Source organism: Marmota marmota, unplaced genomic scaffold (assembly GCF_001458135.2).
Source record: "Marmota marmota marmota unplaced genomic scaffold, marMar, whole genome shotgun sequence".
NCBI lineage: Eukaryota > Metazoa > Chordata > Mammalia > Rodentia > Sciuridae > Marmota > Marmota marmota.
Window position 1 is genome coordinate 3,746,856 of NW_026000196.1, and position 15,072 is coordinate 3,761,927.

Genomic DNA, 15,072 nt, shown 5'->3' on the forward strand with positions numbered 1-15,072 from the left:
AGGCTCACATGTGAATCTCTGATTTTCTAGAAGACATAAACCCAATGCAAGCAGAGGCTGAGAGCTAGACAGTACCAAAATCCTGAAGTCCCTGGGTTCAGTTGCCTGTGGCTATCCTTGTTCCCCATGGTGCCCATTCATTCCCCTCCTTCCAAACTATTTTATTTTTATTCTGTCATTTGCAATTAGAAGAATCCTGAGTAATATACCACTCAAACATATATATATATGTACATAGATGTATTTACAAAAAGGTAAATTGTTCATAAACTACAGTATTTGCACTGTTACAGGTGAACCAATTAATTATTGTAACACCCAGCAAGTGATCTAATAATAACCCCCTCCCCAGCACATTGACAGCTGCTGACATGAGCTTCCTGAAATTCATCAGAACTTAAATAGTTGAAGATAATTCACTGAATTCAAAACTCTTCATGAGGAGGATTTTTTCTGCACTACCCAGCAGACTTTCTCACCTCTGGCTTCAGTTCCTACCCTGGGGCCATATTCTGGCTCAGTGCAGTGGGCATCCAAATAATGACATGCCCCAAGCACAAACAAATGAGAGGAGAGGAAATTAGAGATATTTGCCTTCTGGGAACTGCCCAAGGTAGGGAAAAATCCCTTGAAAGTGGTGTGCTTTGATACACTTTAATTCTCATCTAATAAAGGCTTTGAGGGAAAAAGAAAAGTTTAGAAAGAAAATAAACAAGGGCTTCCTCTAAAAGTAGAAGAGAATGTTGAAGGGATAAAAGAAACATTTCACTTACAAAGAGTTTCCCATCCCTAGATGACTTTCTTTTTTTTTTTTCCCTTGTATAAGAAAAACAAAGTTTTGCTGGGAGGAGGGTAGGTGATATGTCCTTTGTCAGGGGGAACTGAGTGGCAGAAGCAGCCCATGTAGAAGCTCTGCTAGCTTCACCACGCTCAGTTATTTAGGCACTGGGAGTCATGGGATGCGAGATATTGACAGCCATTTAGGAGAATCTGCAGCATCCCCATGTGGCAGTCCTGGGAGCAGACCTGATCTGGGGGTGATTGCTTGTCTTATTCATACATGAGAAATAAGGAATCCCACCTTGGAAAGATGTGAAAGGTGTCTATATGGCGAGAACTGAGTAGCACAACCTGTGAGGGAACATGAAACCTCTTTCAAAGAGTCCTTGTAGGATTCTCTCTTCCTTGTGTTCGTTGCTCTGTACAATGCTTGGTGGGTAGGAGGGGAGCTGGTTGGTTTGCTGACAGTGACTTGTTCTTCTGGTCCTATCTTACTGTTTTCTGGAGAGAACAAGAGGAGGGAACAGGGATCTGATTGTTATCCTGAGACTTGCTTACAAATGGATCAAGTTACAAGGGGGATCAAGGTTCTACACATGGGATTGGACTCTTCCTCTTTCTGCTCCAGTGACTGTGAGGCTGGAAGTTGTCTTGACCTTATCCTGACCCTTCTTTATCTTTCTAGTACAATCCTGCTGTGAGCTGAATTGGAAAATTTTGCAGTTGGGCCCTGGGTCTCTTTCTCTGTTGCCCCTCAATGTGTATTCTATCCTTCCTTTAAAAAAAAAAAAAATATATATATATATATATATGTAGTTGTTGTTGTTGTTGTAGATGGACAGAATGCCTTTATTTTATTTGTTTATTTTTATGTCATGTTAAAGATCTAACCCAGTGCTTCACATGTGTTAGGCAGGCACTCTGCCACTGAGCTACAGCCCCAGCCCCAGCATTCTGTCTTCTTAAGGTCTGGTGGCTGGTGGAAAATTTATTTCAAGATTTGGATTTGTCAGAGGGAATGATTCTATTTAGGGCTTCAGTTGATTGCACCAGTCCCACTTTGCCAGAAAACCAGCAGTTCAGGGGTGATGGGCACTTGGTTAATAGAATCTTGTTTTCCATTTGTTCATTAGAAGCCACAGGAAAGAGTCAAACATGCTCTTGCTCACTACCTGTCTTGTTCTTCCTTCCAATGGCAGGGTACATGTAACAGAGATCCCAAATAATGACCTAAACAAGATAGAAATTTATTCCTTCCCCATAAGGGCTATTTTGGGAGGTGTGGTGGGGGTGGTGGGGGTACTAGGTATTGAACCCAGGGATGATTTACCACTGAGCTACACCCATAGTTCTTTTTATTTTTTATTTTGAGACAGGGTCTTGCTAGGTTGCTGAGGGTCTCACTAAATTGCCAAGACTAGCTTCAAACTTGTGATCCACCTGCCTCATCTTCCTGACTTGCTGTGATCACAGGTGTACACCCCCATGCCCTGCTTAGTCTATTTAAAAAAAAATTTTTTTAGTTGTAGATGGACACAATATCTTTATTTATTTATTTTTATGTGTGCTGAGGATCGAACCCAGAGTCTCACACCTGCTAGGCAAGTACTCTACCACTGAGCTACAGCCCCAGCCCTTAGTGTTTTTTTTTTTTTTTTTTTTTATAGCAACCTTGCAATATAAAAGCAGCAGGGACCCAGGCTCCCTGTAACTTGAGGCTGCTCCATCTCCAGGATGTTGCCTTTATCTTTGTCTTCATGGTCCAAGTTGGCTAACCTTTTCTTCCACATTCCAAATGGTATAGAGCAAAATTTTGAAATGGATCAGGGACACATAGGGATGAGCCTTTTACTTAAGGCAGGGATCAGCAAACTACAGCCAACATGGTAGCCATATGTTTTAATAAATGAAATTTTATTAGAACACACACACTTTTTTATATATTTAAGTATTTATTGTCTGTGGCTGCTTTCAAACTATAAGGGCAGAGTTGAATAGTTGTAATAGAGATAATGTGACCCATAAAACCAAAAATATGTATTATCTGGCCCTTTAAGAAAAAAAAATCTGCCCACCCATTTCACCCTATTGGCCAGACCTTAGTCACATGGTCACTGGATACAAGAAGTTTGGGAAATATAGTCTTCATCCTAAGAGGCCATGTGCCTAGCAAGACAATTAGCTATTACTAAAGGAAAAGGGGGACAATGATTATTGGAGAACAAACAGCCTTTTTTTCTATGCTGGGTCAGTGTCTTTCAGCCAGTTTGTGGTGCCTGTTAAAATTCTGTGCTTAAGAGGAAGACTCTGATATTCATTTCTAGCCATGTTGGTTTATCTTATTTCCTTTTCTTCCTCATTGGAATGTTTTGTCATAACAGTCAGGGTTCCATTTAACAGTTAACTTTCCTTTCAGAGGCTCTCTCTCTTTTTGTGGTACTGATACTGGGAAAGGAACCCAGGGCACTTTACCACTGAACTACATCACAGCCCTTTGATTTTTTTTTTTTTTTTTAATTTTGAGACAGGGTCTCACTAAGTTGCCAAGGCTGCCCTTAAATTTGTGATCCTCCTGTCTCAGCCTTGTGAGTTCCTGGGATTACAGGTATGTGACACTGCACCTGGTTTCAGAGTCTCTTTTCTGATCGCCTTTATCCTAAATTGTGGATTAAGTGCTTGGCTGTGTTGGCCTTCCTTTCACTTTCAGTCACAAAGTCTCTATTGATACAGTTACTCCTATATCACCATTTCACCTCTTTGTCAGAACTTGGTCCAAAGCAGCAATTCCCTACCAACTCTGGGACTGAGAAGCAATCTCCAGGTATGTTAGGAACTGGTTGCAACCCTGATGGTAGGCAAATAGGATGACACAGTAGACAAGGCCCTACCTACCCCATTCCTGCTCTCTCCTGTCGCTGGTCCAATTTGTGATCTAGGCTAGAACTTCCTCTCATTCTCTCCCTTTATGGCAACCCATCCTCACGTTTCACCCTCAATATGCAAACCTTCAGGTTTGAGAATTCTAGAAGTAATCCTGTAGCTTCTTGACACTCTTCCTTCCTAATAACTCTGCCTCTTTTGAGTACCCTCCCAAGCTACATCCAGTGTTTAGTCCCAACACATCATCTTGGTTACACCCATGAAATCATATTCACCACACTGTGTTCTGGCTTCATCTTGAACTTGCTCATGACTCATGTACTGTCTGTATACAAATGCAGAACAACTAAATTCAGGTCTGGGGAACTTTTTGATACTCTGCTATGTATTATGTCAGGAATAACTGAAAGAATTAAGGGTTCCTGGCTCAGAGAAGGGAAATCTGGATGGTCACCATCTTCAAAGAGTTGAAGTCCTGTCGTATAGAAAGGGACTAGAACATTCCTGCAAGATTTAGAAAATAATGAGCAACTATTATTTTGGTATGTAAGAAAAAAGAACAGCAGTGTTATATACATGAGATGAGACCTCTGCTGAATGGCTCAGAATGGTAAAAGTGGGATCAAAGTGAAGCACCTTTAATGAATATGAAATTGGTTGCACTGAGAAGTTATGAAGTTCTTGTCTTTGGTGGGATTTAAGCAAATGATAAATGGCCACTTGATTCCAAGCAGAAAAGTATCATGTGTTTAACCACACAGTATCCCCCCAAAAAGCTCATATGTGAGATAATGCAAGAATGTTCAGAGGTGAAATTATTAAATGATTAAATTATGGGAGTTGTAACTAGTCAGTATATTAATCCACTGATATTAATCCAACTGAATGGCAACTGTAAACTGGAAGAGGTAGGTCACTGAGGGTGTGCCTCGGGGGTTTATATTTTGTTCCAGGTGAGCAGAGTTCTCTGTTTCCTGTTGCTATGGACTGAGCCACTTCTTTCTACCATGCCCTTCCACTATGATATTCTGCTCCACTTTGGGCCCAGAGATATGAAGCCAGGTGACCATGGACTGAACCTCTAAAACCACGAGCCAAAATAAACTTTTCCTTCTTTATGTTGTTCTTGTTAGGCCTTTTGGCCATAATGATGCAAAAGCTGTCTAAAACAGGAGGAAAAGTTTAATTAAGTGGCTATCCTCGGCAATGTATTTTTGACTATGAAGAGGAACCTTCTCAAATTAGTTCAGGTTAAAGGAAATTTCTGGAAAGAATTCAGCTTTCACATAATTCAAAGAAAAGCTGAACAACTAGGCTGCCACAAGGGTGGATATGAGATCAACTCTAAGACAGCCCCACCATGGTGACTCAGCTCCCAGCTCTCTGTTTCTGGGTTTTATAATTCATATTATTTCTTGAGAGTCTGAAAGGCACTTGGCAAGAATATGGACTTGGCTTGCCCCGGGTCATGCATTCAGTCCTGGTTGAATCAGTGAATTACTCTTAGAAGTAGAGTCTCATGATTCAAACATAAAAATGTGGTGTCAGACACCATCCATGCAGTGGGTGTAAAAATTCTCAGAAAAGCTGGGGCGGAGGTGAGGGAGCACAGTCACCTTCAAAATGATGTTTAAAGGTCCTGTCCAAATGCAGGGCTCACTATTTCCTGAGTCAAAAATAATTTCAAGCAGATGATATTCTTCACCTGGTTTGGACAAAGTTCAGGACTAATTAATATTCAGCTGAAGGCGGATACTTGAATTTAAAGTGAGGAGACAGCAGGGGTGAGAGCAGGGCCATGGGAAGAAGAGGCAGAAATGTAGTTCCCTGGTCAGGTCCTAGACTTCAGTGAGCTACCTGTTGGGATGTGCATAGCCTAGGACAGAGCTACCCTGACACTGAATCATAAGTAGCCCTGCACCTGTATCCAAGCAGGTTTAGATTTACAGAAAGGTTGCAAAAATAACACAGTTTTCGTGTATCCCACACCCAGTTTCCTCTATTATTAGTATCTTACATTATTACCATGTACTGCAGTGTGAATGTTTGTGTCCCTGCACAAAATCCTAACCCCCTAAGGTGTGGTATTTTAAAGTGGGGCTTTTGGGGAGTGATTTAGTCATGATAGCAGACCCCTTGTGAGGTCAGGTTTTTGCTGCTGCGACAAAACTACCTGACAAGAACGACTTAGAAAAGGAAAAGTTTATCTTGGGCTCAAGTTTCAGAAGTTCAGTCCATGATTGGCTGACTCCATTCCCAGCCTGAAGTGAAGTAAAGCATCATGACAGAAGGGTGTGGTGGGAAAGCACTGATTCAGTCATGGCAGCCAGAAAGGGGGGAGGGGGGGGAGAGAGAGAGAGAGAGAGAGAGAGAGAGAGAGAGAGAGAAGCCAGGGGACAAAATACAATCCCCAATGACCTACTTCCTATAGCCAAGTCTCATCTGCCTATAGTTAACACCTAGTGTTCCATTGAATGGATTAACCCACTGATCAGGTCACATCTATCATAATCTAATCATTTCACCCTTGAACATTCCTGCATTATCTCACACATGAGCTTTGGGGAAACACCTCATATGTAAGCCATGGCAGAGCCTTTATACAGGGCACAATGGCACACACCTGTAATCCAAGCAACTCAGGAGGCTGACATAGGAGGAATTCAAGTTCAAAGTCAGCATGAATACCTTAGCAAAACCTGTCACAAAATAAAATATGGAAAGAGTTAGAGATATAACTCAGTGATCACCTTTGGGTTCAATCCCCAGTACCAAAATAAATAAATAAAATCTGAAGGAGCTCATTTGATCCTTCTACCATGTAAGAACATAGCAAAGCAGCCATCCATGAGGAATGGGCCCTCCTCAGACTCTGAATCTGCCAGCGCCTTGATCTGGAACTTCCTAGCCTCCAGAACTGTGAGAAATAAATTTTTTGTTGTTTATAAGCCATTTGTGGTATTTTGTTATAGCAGCTGTGTTGGTCAGCTTTTCATTGCTGTGACAAAATACCTGAGAGAATCTACTTAAGGGAAGAAATATTTATTTTGGCTCACAGTTTCAAAGGCTTTTGACCATGGTCAGCTAGTTCCATTGTTTCTGGGCCCATGGTGAGGCAGTATATCATGGTGGAAACACATGGCAGAACAAAGCTGCTCACTTCATGGAAGACAAGAAGCAGGGTGGAGCGGACACAGGACATACCCTTCCAGCCCATGCTCCTAGTGACCTATTTCTTCCAATTAGCCCACCTCCAAAATTTCTTCCTCCTATAGTTTCTATAAGAGTCCTCATGATCTACATTTGAACATGGCTAATACATTTGGAACCAAGCCTTTAAAAAATATATATATAAATATATATATATATATATACACACACACACACACACACACACATATGTTGTCAATGGACCTTTATTTTATTTATAGGCAGTGCTGAGAATTGAACCCAGTGCCTCACACATGCTAGGCAAGCGCCATACCACTGAGCCACAACCCCAGCCAAATACAGATGTCTTTAGAGGACATTTAAGCAGTAGGAATAATGCTCCACCCACTGAGAGGGAATCATTTGCATAAATTATTTGGACTTCTTCCATTGTTAATACAATTTTATATGCCTTATCTCATATGAAAGGCAAAGTTTCATGGGTTCTAACAAGCCTCCTACTGCCTTTTCCCATCTATCCTGAGAGAATTAGAAATGTGAGGCAAGCCTCTGAGCAGATAATTCTCTGCAGTTTTCATTAATAGAAGTACTATGAAGGCAGAACTATTCAAAATGTGGGCCATGGACCACCATGATTTACATCTGTTTATGGGTCTAGGAATAATGTAAGTACAGAAATTGAGAGCAACATTTAGGAGTTTTCATGGCAAAATAAATAGTAACTGTATTGACTCTAACAATAAATAATTGAGGCTTGTACAAGCTGCCCTCTGTATTTATGGGTTCTACATCCATAGATAACAGATAATATTCTTTTAACAAATTCTTTCTGTACTGAACAAGAACAAACTTTACTTCTTATCATCATTCCTTCAACAATATAGCACAACACTATTTATGTAGCATTTCCAAATTTTAATAAACATAGTCTAGCACCATTTATTTAGCATGAACATTTTCATTACTATAAAAAATACCTGAAATAATCAACTTTAAAGGAGGAAAATCTTATTTTGGCTCATAAGTTCATGATCACTTCAACCTTTTGCTTTGGGCCTAATGGTGTCACAGTACAAATAACCTAGAGAGGGTCTAAAGTGTAAGGGAGGATGAACTTAGGTTATATGTAAATACTACACCATTTTATATAAGGAACTTGAGCACCCATGATTTGGATATCTGCCAGGGATCCTGAAACCAATCCCCAACAGGTACCAATGGATGACTGTACTTCATCTGTCTTTACTATTTTTTTTCCAATGATTCATTTTTATTTTCTTTATAAAAGTATTGGCCTCCGACAGATTAGGGGGAAATGGCATTCAGTACCAAGTGGAGAAAGCCTACTGTAGGAAGTTGTGTGGATCAGTCTGATTGATTTGTGTGCCTCATACAGACTAGAATTTTGGGCTCTCCTTTACCTTACCCACATCCATATGTCCTCCTTGTTCTCTAGATGTGACAATGAGGCCTGGGCCCATCACCAACAGGCCAACATCCCAGCCTTACCCCACTGAGCTCCTGGCTCTCTCCTTAGAGCATGCTGTCCCTACCTTCCCCTGGCAGGCCCTGCACCATCTTGGAAGCAGGATAGCCCCTGTCTAGTTGCTCCGAGCCTGGCTACAGGCAGCTCCCTGGATGGCCACCGCCAGCCCTGCTGCATGGGTTCTGCTCTCATCATGCTTGGGGTCTCCAGTCATTTCCATGAGCAAAGCCCATTCAGTTCTTTTGTTGGGGATCAAGACTATGCAGGGGACAACAGGAGGGGTCAGGAGCCTTCCGCCCATGAAAGATGTCAATGTGGACTTTTGCTAATATCTCCAAATTAAGTCATTCATATGGTCACAGGTCTGAAAGGAATTCAACACATCACCCCACTAGAACTTAATTTAAAATAACAATTGAGGGGCTGGTGTTGTGGCTCAGTGGTAGAGTGTTCGCCTAGCATGCACAGGGTCCTGTGTTTGATCCTCAGCACCACATAAAAATAAACGAATGGAATAAAGGTATATAAAAAAAGAAGTTTACATTTAAAAAAATTAAAAATTAAATAAAATAACAATTGAATCTTGTATGTTGATTATTATTACACTAAATATAGAAGAACACAGAATCTACTTATTTCTTTCTTTTTATTTTATTTTATTTTTATTTTTGTAGTTGTAGTTGAACAGCATGCCTTTATTTTATTTGATTATTTTTATGTGGAGCTAAAGATCAAACCCAGTGGCTGATATGTGCTAGACAGATGCTCTGCCACTGAGCTACAGCCCCAGCCCTGAATCTACTTGTTTCAAGAAACATATTTATGTAAAAATGTGTGATCACATTGACATACTTGATATAAATAAAAATGGATTTTATTATTAATAATAAATTTTTATGTAAAAAAATCATTATCTTTTAGTTAGCCCAATATTGCAGTATATTCTGTGTTAAAGTAGATAACACTATAAACCATAATTTGTATAATCCTACCCTGGCCTTATTTTTACTTTATAATATCTAATTAGTCTCAAAAATGCCATTAGCAGATCTACCAATGGAAACCTGAGAAGTCCTCCTAGAGATCATTTCCCTCCTCCCTCTTCTCAAGGTCTGCTTACTGCAAGAGGCTCTTAGGATTTCCTTTTCCAGTCCCTCTTCTCTAAGGAAGATTCCACTCCTTTAGCTCATTAGAGTTTGGTTCTCAGCTGTTCTCTCAGTTTTAGCTCAGAGTCTGGCACATAGTAGGGCTTTATAGACTGTATTATATCCCCCCTTAATTGATATGTTGAAGCTCCAACCCCCAGTGGGATGGGATTTGCTGGTGGGGCCTTTGGCAGATAATTAGGTTCTGATGACATCATGAGGGTGGGGGCTCTTAGTTCAGACTCTATAATAAAATATCAGCAACTGGGTGGTTCATAAACAAAATTTATTTCTCACAGATCTTGGGGCTGGGAGTCCAGGGTCAGGGTGCCAGCATGGTTGAATTCTGGCTTGCAGAGTGACAACTTCTCACTCTAACCTCACATGGTGGGTGAGGAAACTCTCCAGAGCCTTTATAAGGGCTCTGATCCCATTTGTGTGAGCTCCACCCTCATGACCTAATCATACCCCAAAGGCCCCACCTCTTAATGCCATCATCATGAAGTTACAATTTCAACATATGAATTTTGTGATAGTTTTAGAATAGAAGAATTACTTACACGACTTCCATTGTTTGTGGGAATCCCTCTGTTTCGTACCTCTTTTAATTTCTAAAGTCTTTTTACAAAAACTTCAATCCCTTTTACATAAACTCAATGGTAGTTTGGATCTATTTCATAGCACAGAGGTAGCAAATATTTATCTCCTGAAAAGGCACCTTGAACCACTTGTTAGTGGGCTTATCTAATGCTGAGCTGTTACAGAATCTGAAGTTTCTTCTAGAGGCAGTGAGAGGAGTTCTGTGATAGATTAGCAATGCCTGTCATGACTGTGGGAGGGGTTGGTAGAGGAATCTGTGTCAACCCTGACTTAGAAGCTGCTGCTTCTGTGCCTGGGTTACAGTTAAGCCTGGGCATCTGGTATCAGCACTGGGGCCTCCTCGAAACCATATGTATTTGCAGCCTCATCCTCACGGGGCTCCCAACTTCTGTGGGTGCAAGATAAGAAAGAAGGAGCATGGTGGGTGATGGAGAGGGTAAAAATCTGCTGCTCTATGATGAAGGAGCTCTTAATCTTGCCTGTCCCCCAGATCACAACAGCAATCTATCCTATACAGCATGTTCTACACACGGAGCCCCTTAGAGAAGCTGCAATTCAACTCTACAAACATTTATTCAGCGCCTTTCATGAGTCCAGCACTGTGCTAGGCACTGGGGAGAAAACAGAAGTATTGTGAGCCTGGTGTCCCAGGGACTTATAGTCTTCCAGGGAATGCCACTGGCCATGTGAGGTGTGCAGGAATCTGGGGATGCTGCACGGGGGCATCCATGGACTATTCCAAGATCTGACTGGAGGGGCTGAAGCCATTAGATAGTAGGAAAGGGGCAGGTAATGATCCTGGGAGATGGTTGTGTGGTCATCCTACCAACAGCCCAAGGGGAGCTGGAGCAGGGGCAGGGGCTGAGTAGGGAGCTGCGGAGAGCAAGGCAGGGACCATAGCCCTCAGGTGTGGGATTAGGCCAAGCTCCGTTCCGCAGGGCTAAGGGAAGGACTCAGGCTTTGAGTCAGTCAGCCTGTGGTGGTCAAGGGGCAGAGCCAGCACCCACTGACAGACAGATGCAGGACTTGGCCCACTGTGGCTGAACCTGGTAGCTGCCATCCAGGGCAGCTGAACTGGAAAGGAAGTGAGATGTGGTGAGTGGGGGTGAAGGTGCCAATTCCCAGTGACCACAGGGACAAGGTGCTTTGCAGGTCACTGAAGCCAAAGCTGCTGGGGAAAATGATCACTGAAATGGGAACAGCACAGGCTGGAAGGAGATGGAGAGGATCCATAAAAAGGTGACAACATCTGACCCCCGTGGAGCAGAGGGCTTGGATTGGAAGAAAAGGCAGGGGGAGGAGGTGAGGGCAAGATACCTAACAGAGTTCTTCCAACACTAGCAGCCAACAGAGGTTAACACCATGCAGTAGATTTGGATGCCCTGGGTTTGAAACCTACCTGTCCTCCTTGCATCACTCTGGGCAAGTTACTTAACCTCTTGGGGACTCTGATTCCTCAACTTGGGCTGAGAGTACTATCAATCTCATAGGATTACTATAAGAATTGAGTTAAAACATATAAAACACCAAGAACGGTACCTGGCACAAAGGGCTTTGTAAACATTTGCTAGTCAAGAAGGTAAAGTAGTTTGAGCATTAACCAATATTTCCCCAGATGTATTCCATGAAACTTCAAACAGGAGATGCTCTCATCAAAAAAGTTTTTATGCGCTGGGCACTGTATTGCATGCCTAAAATCCCAGCTACTTGGGAGGCTGAGACAGGAGGATCACAAGGCCAGCCTCGGCAACTTAGTGAGATCCTGTCTCAAAACAGTAACAACAACAACAACAACAAAGGCTGGGTAAAGTACCCCTGGATTTAATCCCCAGTACCAAAAAAAAAAATTCTTATGATAAAATAAATTTGGAAAACATATAATATCCCTATGAATTGTGGACAAGTCCACAGTAAAAAAAAAATAAAAAATAATAAACAAACAAACAAACAACAACAAAACCCCCAACCCTATCTAACTTTATTTCCAAACCTGGTGGATCCTGAAATCCTCTGACTGCCCCATGGGACAATGTTCCACAGGACACCAATTTGGGAAACGCCATGGGGAAGGGAGTGCGGGAGTCTGAAAGCAGAGGAAGGGTCTCCAGAAGACAACTTCTAGCAGAAGATGACACAAAGACAGTCCGGCACTCAGGGAGGGAAGAGGGGAGAGAAGGAGGCTTTGGGTGTGACACACTTGTGATGATACAAGGGAAGGTGTACACGAGAGACCCCAAGGAGAGAGAAACAGAAAGGCCCATAGTGCTGTTAGAAGTAGAGGCGAGAGAGGAGAAGGCAGAGGTGACTCTGAGAATTCAAGTTTGGGGAGCTAGGAAACAGAGGAGTGGAAAGGAGATCAGGAGTGGGAGGTGTCCTCCATTTTCTTATGTCCCCACTCACTTCCCACTTGCTCTGTCACCCTCCCAATTGTGGGACGGAGGCAGGTCTAGCCCTGTGGCTTCCTAGAATGGGAAGGGTGAGGACTGATGCTTCCTGGGAAGAATGGCCCCAAAGATGTTTTGTCCCCGCTATGTACAGATTGTATGGTTGTAAAATCGACAGCAGTTGTCCAGCGCCACTGGGCTGAACTCCAGACTGGTGCTGAAAAGAAAGCAAACGTACAGTGTGAGCTCCAGGCCTACCTCTGCCGGCCAGGTTGTGCACCCTGGGAAAGTCATTCTGCGTCTCTGGTCCACACTTCCTCCCCAGATTTGGTCCTCAAGTCTTCCCTTCCTCCTCCCCATGTCACATCAGCTATAGCCAGGACATTTTCTACCCTACCTGCCTGTGCCAAAGGCATCCAGGCACTTGGGTGCTGTGTGCTCCCTCACACTTTGCTCCTCCACTCCCCCCATGGCCCAGGATCTTACTTTTGGAAGGCCTGGCGGCAGCAGTTGTACACCTCAAAACTGCTGCTGCTGAGGGTGCTATTCAGGAGGGACACACAGTCAACCTCAGCCCACCTGGGCACATACAGGATTCCTGTGGAGGGAAAGCCACTGGTGGGCACAGCCCAGGGGCCAGCTAGAAGATTAGGGCTCCAAGTCCCAAGCCCACTGGCCTGAACTCACCTGCCACGCAGGCATTCATCAGGGACACGCAGGCTCCCGTGAAGAGCGCACGGAGCACAACCTGAGAGAAGTCACTCTTCCGCTGGGGGACCAGGGAGGCTGCAAGGGGACAAGAGTGCTCAGGGCCAGGGATTCCATGTGCCTCTCCGACCACAGATTGTGGTCTGGCTCATCTGCTGATTCTCCTCTTCTGCATGGTCAGAGGACAGATGTTGTCCCTGCAGGTCACCCGAGTTTGGGAGTCCTCTAAGGCCTGGCTCCTGCCCCCTAGGATATGATCCAGTCGTCCTCCACGCATCATCAGTGGCAGATGCAGAAAAAGAATTTAACTATCAAATCTGGCAGACCTGGGACTAAATATAGACTCAGACACTTGTTAGTTGAATGAATTGGGCTGTTATTTTACTCTCAGAGATCCAGTTTCCTGCTCTGTAAAATGGGTTGATTAGGGCTGGGGGTGTAGGCTCGTGGTAGAGTGCTTGCCTAGCACATACAAGGTTCTAGGTTTGATCCCCAGCACTATAGAAACAATCACACACACACACACACACACACACACACACATACACACACACACACACACAGGCTGATTGCACCACAGGGTGGCTGTAAAAAGAGGATGTTATTGTTGAAGAGCTAAGAACAGCCAGCTGTGGTGGCACATGCCTGTAATCCCAACAACTCAAGAGGCTGAGGTGGGAGGATAAAAAGTTGGAGGCCAGCCTCAGCAACTTGTGTGTGTGTGTGAGAGAGAGAGAGAGTGTGTGGTGCTGGGGATTGCCCCCAGAGGCCTTGTGCACGTGAAGCAAGCATTCTACCAACTGAGCTATAGCCCCAGCCCTCAGCCTCAGCAACTTCAAAATAAAAAGGGCTGGGGGATGTGGCTCCATGGTTCAAGTTCCAGTACAACCCCCACCCCCTGCAAAAAGCTGAGAACAGTGTGGAAACTTCCTCTCTACTGTTGGGATGTGGAGGGGAAAAGGGAGAAAACACATTTGCAGAAGCACTCACATTGCCCCTGAGAACTCACATTTGGGGAAGTAGGAAATGGGAAACAGAAGGGGTGGGAAGTGTCCTTCCTTTATTTATGTCCCCAACTCACTCTCCGCTCACTCACTTCATCACCCCTTTCAACTGTGGGACTAAGCCCTGAGGCTTCCTGAAGGAGGACCTGGAGAGGGGCCATCCCCTGCAGCAGAGAAATCATGGAACTCTAGGACTGGGCTGCTGAGCCCCACGGCCATCTTGTTCAGGCTCCTGCCTTAGACAAGTGGGACAACTGAGGCCTGAGTCCCCAGTGAGTTCAGGTTCCTGACTCCCTCAGATGCTGGGGCGGGGTGGGGGTCCCCACAGGACTCACTCAGGCCTCCCAGCATGATCCCAATAGAGGTGAAGTTGGCGAATCCACAGAGGGCGTACGTCGTGAGAATTTCTGCTCTGTCCTGAAAATACAGACGGTGTGTGAGGACGGGCTGCCCTCAGTTGGGACAAGAGCACTCCCACGCTGCCCAGGCTCTGGCTTTGTTTTTACCCACTTTCCATGTGCCCTTGACTTCTGAACCCTCTGTGCTGCCCCTTTCCTGGTCTTGCTCTCCCACATCTAAGTCAGCTGGAATTCTGCCACTTCAACAACATAGCTGCCCTCGATCCTCTCATCTTCAACCCCCTGTTCTTAAATACCAGCCTTTTGGGGTGTGATTCAGCCTGGTTCTCACTCTGGTCAGAGGGGGCGCTTGGAGAAGGGCCCCACTTCTGGTGCTCTATAGTCTTCTGCTTCCGGTGGCTGTGAAAGCCCTGGGCTGAGAGACCTTGTGGGGAACTGTCAGGCTGAGAGGGGACAGTGGGCCCCACTGGAAAGAGTAAGGCACCCGGCGTCCAGCTTGGCTTCCAGGCTTGTCCCCACTATGGGCAGGTCAGCAGCTTCTTGAAGCTTCAGGAC

At 44.2% G+C, this 15,072-nt stretch overlaps 1 protein-coding gene across 10 annotated transcripts in view; it reads right to left on the reverse strand.

The window, feature by feature from the left end:
• Nucleotides 1-10,321: 10,321 nt before the first annotated feature.
• LOC107148397 (sodium/nucleoside cotransporter 1) overlaps nt 10,322-15,072 on the reverse strand; it is a 119,856-nt gene continuing 115,105 nt past the window's right edge. For 8 of the 10 annotated variants that reach the window (XM_048790200.1, XM_048790207.1, XM_048790198.1 and 5 more), the window contains 4 exons: nt 14,494-14,575; nt 13,134-13,232; nt 12,933-13,044; nt 10,322-12,663 (listed from right to left, as the gene is read on the reverse strand). In XM_048790200.1, the coding sequence (XP_048646157.1) occupies nt 12,591-12,663; nt 12,933-13,044; nt 13,134-13,232; nt 14,494-14,575 (366 nt within the window). In that variant the 3' untranslated portion in view covers nt 10,322-12,590. Of the gene's footprint in view, nt 12,664-12,932; nt 13,045-13,133; nt 13,233-14,493; nt 14,576-15,072 lie in introns of those variants that run through there. The other 2 variants (XM_048790199.1, XR_007342820.1) reach the window with 2 other exon arrangements.